An 11249-nucleotide genomic window follows, 5' to 3' on the forward strand; every position below is an offset into this window, starting at 1 on the left:
TTTTGGCGACTTTGGGCTGTCAGCAAGCAATCTCGGATCACTTTGACTTTTTCTACCACTTGCTGAACTAATTCAGGGCCTATTAACTGTACTTTCCCTATTTTGAACCATCCAATTAGGGACCTACACTTTCTTCCATACAAAGCTTCATACGGGGCCATTTGGATACTTGAATGGTAACTATTGTTATATGCAAACTCAATAAAGGGTAGGTGATCATCCCAACTACCACCGAAATCCAGCACACATGCTCGGAGCATATCTTCCAAAGTCTGAATAGTACGTTCGGCTTGTCCATCGGTTTGCGGATGAAATGCCGTGCTGAGCCTTGCTTGAGTACCCAAACCTTCCTGGAAAGATTTCCAAAACTTGGCTGTAAATTGTTCTCCTCTATCCGTGATAATGGATAATGGAACACCATGAAGTCGCACAATTTCCTTGAGCTATAACCTCGCATAATCTTCTGCAGAGTATGTGGTTCTGACTGGAAGAAAATGGATTGCTTTCGTGAGTCTGTCCACGATCACCCATATAGAATCATGCTTGCCTCGGGAAAGAGGTAAGCCCACAATAAAATCCATATTGATCACTTCCCACTTCCAAGTAGGGATTTCCATTGCTTGCAATAATCCTCCTGGCTTCTGATGTTCGATCTTTACTTGTTGGAAATTTGAACATTGGGCTACAAATTCTGCTATGTCTCTCTTAATTCCATCCCACCAATATATCAATTTGAGATCGTGGTACATTTTTGTTGCACCTGGGTGAATAGAATATCGAGAATAATGGGCTTCTTCCAAAATTCGTCGGCGCAATTCTGCAACATTCGGAACACATAGCCTGCCTTGTTATCTAAGGATCTCATCCATCAAAGTTTTAAATGGAGATCTCTCTTTTTCATGAAATGTGTCTCTATAGTGGCTCAACTGAGGATCTTCATACTGACGCTCTTTCACATTCACATTCAGGGACGATACCATGGGATCATTAATAACAATCCCTGCACTACCTCAATCAAACACACGCACTCCAAGATTAGCTAATGATGGAGCTCGTGAACCATCTCTTTCTTTTCCGAAGGAACTTCACATAAACTGCCCATTGATCTGCGGCTAAGCGCATCGGCTACTACATTTGCCTTTCCAGGATGGTACAAAATATTCACATCATAATCCTTCAATAACTCTAACCACCGCCTCTACCGCAGATTTAACTCCTTCTGCTTGAAAATGTATTGAAGACTCTTGTGGTCTGTATAGATATCAACATGTACGCCATACACGTAATGTCTCCATATCTTTAATGCATGAATAACTGCAGCCAATTCAAGATCATGGGTTGGATAGTTCTTTTCATGCTTCCGCAGCTATCTCGAAGCATAAGCAATAACTCTACCGTGCTGCATTAACACGCATCCTAACCCAACACCGGAAGCATCACAGTATACCACATAACCATCTGACCCTTCTGGAAGTGTTAAGGCTGGAGCTGAGGTTAATCTATCCTTCAGCTCTTGGAAGTTGCGTTCACAAGCATCATTCCATTGAAATTTAGCTGACTTCTGGGTTAGCTTCGTCAATGGAGCTGAAATAGAGAAAAATCCTTCTACAAACCTTCTGTAGTATCCTGCCAATCCCAGAAAACTACGAACTTCCGTAGGTGTCGTAGGCCTTGGCCAATTCTTCACAGCTTCAATTTTCTGAGTATCAACTCGAATACCGTCATCTTATATGACATGGCCCAGAAATGTTACGGAATTCAGCCAAAACTCGCACTTTGAAAATTTTGCAGATAATTCTCGAGCTCGAAGAATTCCAAGTACGATGCGTAAATGATCTGCATGCTCTGATTCTGTGCGAGAATACACCAGAATATCATCAATGAATACTATCACGAATAAATCCAAGAGTGTCCTGAATACATTATTCATGAACACTTCCGGGGCATTAGTCAGCCCAAACGACATCACCCGGAATTCGTAGTGGCCATATCTTGTTCTGAAAGCTGTTTTGGGAATATCTTCTTCTCTAACCCTCACTTGATGATAAATCTTGAACTCAGGGGGAAGGGACCTTAATGACAACAAAAGAAGTGCATGCATTTCCCGATCAAAGAAGCCCTTGAACTCGCCTCCATTCAACAAAGAAATTTCACACATGAACTCTCCTCGGGACTGGACTCTTTCTGACAGCCCTTTTGCCAGCGTAGATGAATCTTCTATCCAGAGACCTCAAGTCTATTTTAGAAAACCACTTGGCACCCTGTAGTTGATCAAATCAATCATCAATCCTAGGGAGAGGATATTTGTTCTTTATCGTCACCTTGTTCAACTGCCTATAATCGATGCACATTCGTAGGGAACCATCTTTCTTTCTCACGAACAAGACTGGTGCTCCCCACGCCGATAAACTGGGTCTAATAAACCCCGTCTCAAGAAAATCTTTCAACTTCGCCTTTAGCTCTTTCAATTCTGCCAGAGCCATTCGATAAGAAGGAATAAAAATAGGCTTGGTATCCGGCAGCACATCAATGGTGAAGTCAATCTCTCTTTCTGGAGGAAGACCTGGAAGTTCATCTGGAAATACATCCAGAAATTCATTCACTACCGGAACAAATTGGAAAGTTGGTGACTTTGCTTTGGTGTCATGAACTTGGACTAGATGATAAATATAGCCTTTAGCTATCATCTTCCTTGCCTTAAGGTAGGAAATAAACCTACCTTTTGGAGAGGCTGTATTACCCTTCCATTCAAGCACGGGCTCTCTCGGAAATTAGAATCAGACTATCATCATTCGGCAATCAACATTAGCATAGCATGAGGCCAACCAATCCATACCTATAATCACATTGAAATCTAGCATATCCAACTCAATTAAATCAGCTTTGGTCTGGCGATTGTATATCACAAGTACATAATTTCTGTACACTAGTCTAGCTATCACGGGATCATCAACCGGAGTAGTTACCTCAAAAGGTTTGATTGGCTCAGGTTTCACCCCAATACGACCAGCAACATATGGAGTAATATAGGAGAAAGTAGAACCCGGATCTATCAAGGCATAGACGTCATGGGAAATATGCATAATGTACCTGTAACCACATCTGGGGAGGACTCGAGATCCTGTCGTACGGCTAAAGCATACACACGGGGCTGAGTGGCACCTGAAGTAGACGCTCCCCCTCTGCCTCTACCTCGACCTGCTGGGATCTAGGGAGTCTGCCCTACTGGACGCACTAAAGATGAACCCGCTGCTAATCCTGTGGGCTGAATCCCCACTCTACCGCTCGTTGACGGGCAATCTCGCATCATATGCCCAACCTGGCCACAGGCATAGCAAGCATCCGAACCTTGGTGACATTGTCCGGAATGTAGTCTACCGTACTGGCTGCATCGCGGTACTGAGGGTCTCCTCTGACTATAATCTTCCCTGAACTGAGAATCTGAGGCCCTCGAACTATGACCCTTTCCTGAATGAAAGGAGCGATAAAATCTCCTACCCGTAAATCGAGGAGGTGCACTACTCACCGACTGGCCTGAATGTCTAGAATATGTCTGCATTGATCCCCCTCTATAATCACTGCCTGCCCCCATAGATCTAGCCCTCTTGCTTTGCTTTCTTTCAATATCGCGATCACCTTTTGGTGGTGGTTGTCGTCCTTCTAAGTTCTAGGCATGAGCTTGTATTCGGGAAATATCCATCCTTTCTTGTAGCGAAGCCGTCAAACAATCCTTGAACAAATGTGGCCTCAAGCCACTCACAAACTTGTGCACCCCATCTCCCATATCGGCCACCATAGTCGGGGCATATCTAGCCAAGGAGTTAAATTGCAGGCTATACTCCTGGGCACTCATACTTTCTTGCTTCAAATTTAGAAATCTATCCGCTCTAGCTCGGCGGACCTCGGGTGGAAAATAATGGCGAATGAAAGCATCTACAAATTCTTTCCACACGGGAGGAGGCACATTTTCTCTCCTTGATGCTATCCAATTATAATACCACAATACCGCCACATCTCGGAGTCTATAAGATGCCAACTCCACGGATTTAGTCTCAGAGGCCTGAATGATTCTCAATGTTCTCAACATTTCATCAATGAAACCTTGCGGGTCTTCATCCGGCTTTGACCCAAAGAATTCCGGAGGATTCAAGCTCATAAAATCACGGGCTCGGGTACTAGTTGACCGATCACTTGGGCCCGCATTCTGCCGTTGTGCCTGGGTGGCAACCAACTCTGTCAATAGATGAATGGCCTCAGTCACTTGTTGACCCGGAGCGACCGGTGGAGGAATTGGAGCTGAAGCTCCTCCTTGTTCTTCTACATTGGGCGGGGTAGAGGAAGCGTTAGATAGGGCCTCATTATGTATCTCTCCCTCTTCTACATTCATTGGCGGCTCTTTTTCTACCCGTCTTTTTGACGTAGTCTTGCCCTTCTGGACGGCTGTAACTCTTCTCTTTGGCGGCATTGCTGAAATCACAACACACTATTAGGAAGGATAAAATCTTATACATGGCTCTATCGCACGATCTCATAAGAAGAAAGATGGTCATTTTTCCTACATGCCCTGTAGCCTTCTATTTATTGATGTGGCGCGCAACACACCATAAACAAGACTCTACTAGACACGGCTCGTAGACACTTCCTAGGACTGAACTGCTCTGATACCACTTTTGTCATGACCCGGCTAGGGGCCGTGATGGGTACCCGGGGCTAACCACCGAGCACCACTCGTTCTACTACTTATCAGGCTCATCAAACATTCTTTTATCAAAATCACCCTCCAGTTACAAGAAAATCATCTTTCATTCGGAAACATAAATACTTTTATATGCACAAGCCTTTTGCTCATTAAAATAATATATATATATATACATACATACATACATAGTAGCAACCTCGTGAGACCATACAACCCACACTACGTATCTACTAGCCTCTACTAGAGTACTAGACATATGGACGGGACAGGACCACGTCATGCCCAAAATATACGTATGTACACAAAAGAATAATCATAAGCACCTCCAAAACAATGGAGTGCTCTCAACTCAGCTGACAGCTACTACAAGTCTGGATCAAGCTCACCTCCCTGCCTACCTGTGGGCATGAACACAGCGTCCAAAGAAAACGGACGTCAGTACAAACATTGTACTGAGTATGAGAGGCATAAACAATAATATAGCGTCAATGAAATAAAGGAAGCATCAATAAGGAACATCTATATCTGACTGTCAAATATAAAGGGAAGGATGCATGCTGGCTTACTCAAAATCATCATCACATCATATATGCATAAATGTATAAACTGCTCGTCCATATCGGATCGGTGTGATAATCATTAGCCTGCGTCCAGGCCTCCTGCGTCCGGGGTATCATCTCATGCCGCCCACTAGTGGTGTCTGCCCATGGTGTATACGCTGCCCGCCTTAGCGGTGACTTCTTGGCCAAATAGGCGCGGTGTTATATCATCATCATAATATGCTCATCATAGTGCATGCATAAAGACTCCAGGATAACTATGCTTTATTGGGGTGACGTCAGGTCGTGATTCCCCGATTTCATTATGGAACACTCATTAAAATTCTGCCTCACCTTGAAGGGAAAAGTATATGAGGTGAGTGTAGGCAATAAATGACATCATTATTGGGCTCATAACATAACTCTTACCTTGTGTAGCTATTCAAGAACATAGACTCATAGTTTTCCGGAATATAAGAGATTCATGAAGAGGGAGGAAAGTCATACTATAGGATTCATGCCATGAAAGAAAGGACTAGTCTCACATACCTTTGTCGTTTAACTATTCTATCGCTTGATCGTCCTTCTTCGATGCTCGCATTCCTACCTTCAAAAGGATTCACATTAACATTAGTTACTCGGCTATAAGAACATTTTACTATTTCAAGGGAAAATTAGGCAGCATTTCCTTTGTTCCTACTACTTTCCCCACGCTCTATATCAACTCCTGAACGTTCATAACAATATTCACAATATCGCAACAACAATCATCAATCGTCTACATTTACCACAATTCACCATTTCCCTTCAATTTCTCCACAATTATGGTTATAGCTCATTATCGCGTTTTCTCAGATATAATACTTATTCCATATTCTAAGTGTCATTAATAACATATTCACAATCACAACATACTAACATTCATAATTCCTCCCAACTATTGTTCAATAGTGATACTATTCACTCATTCATGACCCATTTTCTACGTCCTTCTACAGTCTAAGTGTTTCAACTTTCAACACCTTAAATAACATGTAAATACCATAAAACTCACCTTGGATGATAGATGAACAACCTTTGAGTGGAACTTCTCTTCTAGCACCAAAACCCTAACTTTCTTCTCTTGAGTTTTCTTGGCTTAGATGAACTTTTAATGGGTTTCATACACTTGTTTTCATGGATTTGGTGTAGTTGATCTTGGTTTTCCCTTATATTTTTGTGGATGAATGGATGGAGAAGGTTCTAGAGGGTTCTTGGTGTGTGGAGGAGTGAGATGGAAATGAAATAAAATGAAGGATGGGTCCTTATTTCAATTCTCAAAATCAGTCCCGACCGAGATATACGGTACGATCGATGGAGCGTCGATCGGATCGACGGAGCATCGATCTGGTCGTCGAAGTCGTTAAATTTCCAGTGAGCGATCTGTCGTTTCCTTTCATTCTACGGTGAGAAGGACGGTTCGTCGAACTGATCGACCGAGCGTGGATCTTTTCGTCGAATAGTCTTCGCTCTAGCTCGATTCTACGGCACAATCGAAGAATCGTCGACCCGTCCGACGGTACAAAGAACGACCGTCGGACCCCCTTTTCGCAGAACTGCAGTGAAGTTCATTTAATGAACTTTTCTCCCTTGCCTCTAACTTCTTTGGAATCTTAATTAGGATTATTAAGTATCCCTTCTTACTTGTAGGTACATCATGTACACCTTAGCTTGCGTTAGTCCCCTCATTGCTCAACAACCGAAAGTTCCGGGGTGTAACATTCTGAGTCTCAAACATTTGTTGTGTCTTGCCTTAGTTATCTTTGCATTGCCTAAAGCTATGTATTTTCTTCACCTTATGTTTGATGGACTACTCTGTGGCATTTTTGTTTCTGTGATAACTAGCCTTGCATCTGTGCTTGATTGTTTAAGCTTTGATCAGTAGCCAAAAACTCGAATTTGAAATTGTGTGGATTTCTGGGGAATTTATGGCCTGTACATGACTTGAATATGGTGTTTAGAGTCAAGTTTAACTGAATGTGTAGTGTATATCAAGTGTATATGGAGGGTATGCCCTTTAAAGGGTTTTGCTCTTCATATTTTAGTGGTACACTGATAGTATATCATGTATATTACAGATTTGACACTTAGAAAAAAATTGAGAAAAAATGGAGTAGTATATCTGTGGTATATCATGTATATAACCTTTTAATACTTCGGAAATTTTCAGCCTGGGTTTGTTATTTGGGCCTATCGCCTGTGTGTGGTTTATTATTGCTATTATTTTTGGGCTTATTTCATATTTGGGCTATTTTCGTTATTTTGCCGTCACAAAATATGAAGTGGGTTTTGCCCAAATCTGATGTAATTCAATTTTTCGCATTGTAATAATTATTATAGCTTTTTAATTTTGTAGTTAGTTTAATTTGTGAACATATACTAATGTCATATATGTCCTTTACCTCTCTGTCCATCCAAAACCCGTTGGGGCCCACTAACGTATCTAGATCCAGTCAACCCAACTTGGAGAGAAATGGAGCATACGTTGGAATTAAGATAAACCCGATTGCATAAACATTTTCCTTTTTTGGGCTTGATCGGCCCAAATTCTCTATCTCCTTTAATTATGCACTTTCAATTATTATTTGCGCAATTATTATGTCAATTGGAACGCTTATGAGATTGTCGTATTTTAAAGTCTCCAAAATGAGTTTACTACAAAAGTCAAGACTAATTTTGAGGCATTAATGCAAATTGGGACTGATTTGATTAAAAAGACCAAAATTGCCAATTTTTATGAAATTTGGGACTGATTTGAACATTTATGAAACCTGTGGACTTATGACGTATGGACTTGTGGGACCAATTATGATTATTTAGACTTATACTAAAAATTAAAATTTGACTAAAACTTAGCAAAAGATAGAATAAAAAATGGACTATATATGTAGAATACTATATGGACTATAATAATATGCCTAAATTATTTTCTTAAAAACTATTTTTCTATACTATAAAAATATGTTTTAAAACTATTTTTGGGTGGACTTACGTAGAGTCCTACTTAGGCTAAGAGCCTTCGAGTATTAGCCTAAGTGTTCTAGTCCGACACCCTAAAACGCCCAATTTTAGGCAAAACTTTACCATTTTTGTTTCTTGAAACATGGTATATTTCATGAATGACTAAAATCCTTTATTGAGGAAATATAAGCTGAAACAATTTTTCACCATAAACAGATTATATCTACAAAGGCATATTAGTAGAACCCGTAGGTCAACCGTATTTCACTGATCCTTAATACCAAGGTGCCTAACACCTTCCCCGGGGGATCACCAGAATCCTTACCCATACTTTGGTTAGATTAGGATTCTTTTAAAATTTAACCGTTTTGAATGAACCCTTTTCGAACTGGCTTTTATAATTTCCTAAAATTAGGTGGCGAGTCTAAAATAAGTCCACTTAGAGCACCATCCACGTAGAAGTATATTTTTCCATTTTCCCGGTATGATTGACAACCGTACTTCCCCGGGACACTTTCCTTTTTAATTAAGGCAAGTGCAAATACGAATCGAAAAAATAAGAACCGCTACAGTGTTTGCTTTGAAAATTTTGAAGCATTACTTATATGGAGAAAAGTGTCACATATTTACTGATCACAAGAGTTTGAAGTACTTAGGTATACAGAAAGAGTTGAATTTGAGACAACGTAGATAGCTTGAACTCATTAAATATTATGACTGCATCATTGACTATTATCCAGGTAAAGCCAATGTGGTTGTAGATGCTCTAAGTCGCAAATCCTTCGCCATTTTATCTCTAAGCCCTTTGCCTTTGTTTCTTGAATTAAGATCCATAAATGTTTGTCTTGCATTAAATTCTGATGGCCCTATTGTTGCTAGTTTGCAAGTCAAGCCCATTCTAGTTGAACAAGTGAAAGAAGCACAGAAGTTAGATGAGAAGCTTGTGAATTTGATCAAAGCAGTTCAAACTAGAGAAAAGCTTGATTTTTAAATTAAGGGAGGATGGTGTTCTATTTTATCAAAATAGGTTACATATTCCTAAAGATGACCACTTGAGGAAAGAAATTTTGAATGAAGCACATACTTCACCATATGCAATGCATTCTGGAGGTACTAAAATGTACCAAACCATTAAAGAACACTACTGGTGGAATGGTATGAACAAAGACATTGAAGAGTTCATTTGTAAATGCTTAGTGTTTCAACAAATAAAGGCCGAGCATCAAGTCCTAGCTAGTTTGTTACAACCCTTGTCGATACCAGAGTGGAAATAGAAAGAATAACTATGGACTTTTTTCCTGGATTTCCACATACTCAAAGAAGTCATGATGCAATTTGGATTATAGTTGATAGGCTAACCAAGAGTGCTCATTCTTGGCCTTCAGAGTGGACTACCCACTTGAACGATAGCAGAATTGTATGTTAATGAGATTGTGCGACTGCATGGAGTTTCGATTTCTATTGTATCTGACCGAGACCCGAGGTTTACATCATGATTTTGGAATATGTTGCAAGAAGCTTTGGGTACTAGGTTGAACTTTAGTACTTCTTTCTATCCTCAGACAGACGGCTAGTCCGAGAGGGTAATACAAATCTTGGAAGATATGCTTCGAGCTTGCATTATTGCTTCGGATAGACAAAAGTCTTATGCTGATCTTACGAGGCATGAAATTGAGCACTAACTGGTAGATAAGGTATTTTTAAAGGTTTCTCCATGGAAGAAGCTTATGAGATTTGGCCAAAACGAAAAACTTAGTCCTCGATTTATTGGACCATATGAAGTGCTTGAGAGAGTTGGTCCAGTTGCATATAAACTAGCACTTCCACCTGAGTTAGAAAAGATCCATAATGTCTTCCATGTTTCTATGCTTAGAAGATATCGCTCAGATCCATCTCATGTTCTTCTTGTTGAATCCATTGAGGTCAGTCCTGACTTGACATATGAAGAGGAACCTATCCAAATCTTAGCGCATAAGATAAAAGAGCTTAGAAACAAGAAAATTCCATTAGTAAAAGTCCTTTGGAGGAATCATTCTGGCAAAGAAGCTACCCGGGAGCGAGAAGAGGATATGCGAATTCAATATCCACATTTGTTTCGAGACTAGTATAAGGTAAATTTAGTCCACGAAATTTCTTAAGGGGGAGAGAGTTGTAACACCCCAAAATTTTTAAGCTAACACTTGAATTTTCGATTGGCATATCTTGATAGTAAGGGTATATTTTACTTCGCACTTCCTAAACGTGAATTTGACGATATTTGGAACTTGTTTGTAGTGTTATAGTGTAGTTATGTAAACTACTCCTACTATTTTTCTCTTAACTAAATTAAGAAATGGAATAGATATTTAGAATTTTGGGCAGCCATTTTTTCATATTTATCCAAAGTATTATATAGTACATTTCTGACACACCTTTTCCCAAAGCATCTCTTATTTTCATTCCTTCATGCTAAAGAAAACCCCAATCCTCTCTCCTTCTTATCATCAGAAATACTACACCAAAACCTTCAGGTTCTTCGACTAAATCAACCAGTAAGATTTTTTCTTGTTGATCCACAAGCTACTCCTCTCTTTTCTGGTAAGTTGCTAAGCCCATTTTTACACTGGACAACTGTTAGAAGTTTTAGCATATCTCCTTGTACAAAATTCTGTTTTAACTAAGCCAAGTTGATCTTGAAAGGTATTTTATAGCTCTAAAACTTTTATTCAGGTTCCAAAACCTATGTTTGTTTGTATTTACCCGAAAAGGGGTGATAAAGTACAAGGCAGGTGCTGCCCAGATTTCTGTTTCACAAAACCTCCATGTACTACTGTTAGTATTTTAAGAATATATTTTTGTACAAAACTGATATAGGGGTGATTTAAATTTCTCTGAAACCCTAATACATATATCTACAACTTTAATGCAGACCAAAAAGTCTAGTTTTGTCGTTTACCCCTTTGAAACTAAGCCACAATACAAGACAGTGGTATTGTCCAGAATTTATATTTTGATAGTTTAGGGTGATTTTC

At 40.0% G+C, this 11249-nt stretch overlaps 1 protein-coding gene across 1 annotated transcript; it reads left to right on the forward strand.

The window, feature by feature from the left end:
* The first annotated feature begins 9523 nt into the window (after window positions 1-9523).
* Window positions 9524-10343, forward strand: LOC132601606 (uncharacterized). The gene is made up of 2 exons (XM_060314687.1): window positions 9524-9655; window positions 9945-10343. Exons 1-2 carry the CDS (start codon window positions 9524-9526, stop codon window positions 10341-10343), a joined length of 531 nt encoding a protein of 176 aa, XP_060170670.1.
* Window positions 10344-11249: the final 906 nt, after the last annotated feature.

Source organism: Lycium barbarum, chromosome 7, assembly GCF_019175385.1.
Source record: "Lycium barbarum isolate Lr01 chromosome 7, ASM1917538v2, whole genome shotgun sequence".
NCBI lineage: Eukaryota > Viridiplantae > Streptophyta > Magnoliopsida > Solanales > Solanaceae > Lycium > Lycium barbarum.

What these genes read in the sequence shown, in the direction of transcription:
- LOC132601606 (XM_060314687.1), top strand. Translation starts at nt 9,524, where the DNA reads ATGGACTTTTTTCCTGGATTTCCACATACTCAAAGAAGTCATGATGCA. An exon ending in ACTTGAACGATAGCAGAATT is followed by an intron (nt 9,656 to 9,944) that starts GTATGTTAATGA and finishes GTATTTTTAAAG; the next exon opens with GTTTCTCCATGGAAGAAGCT.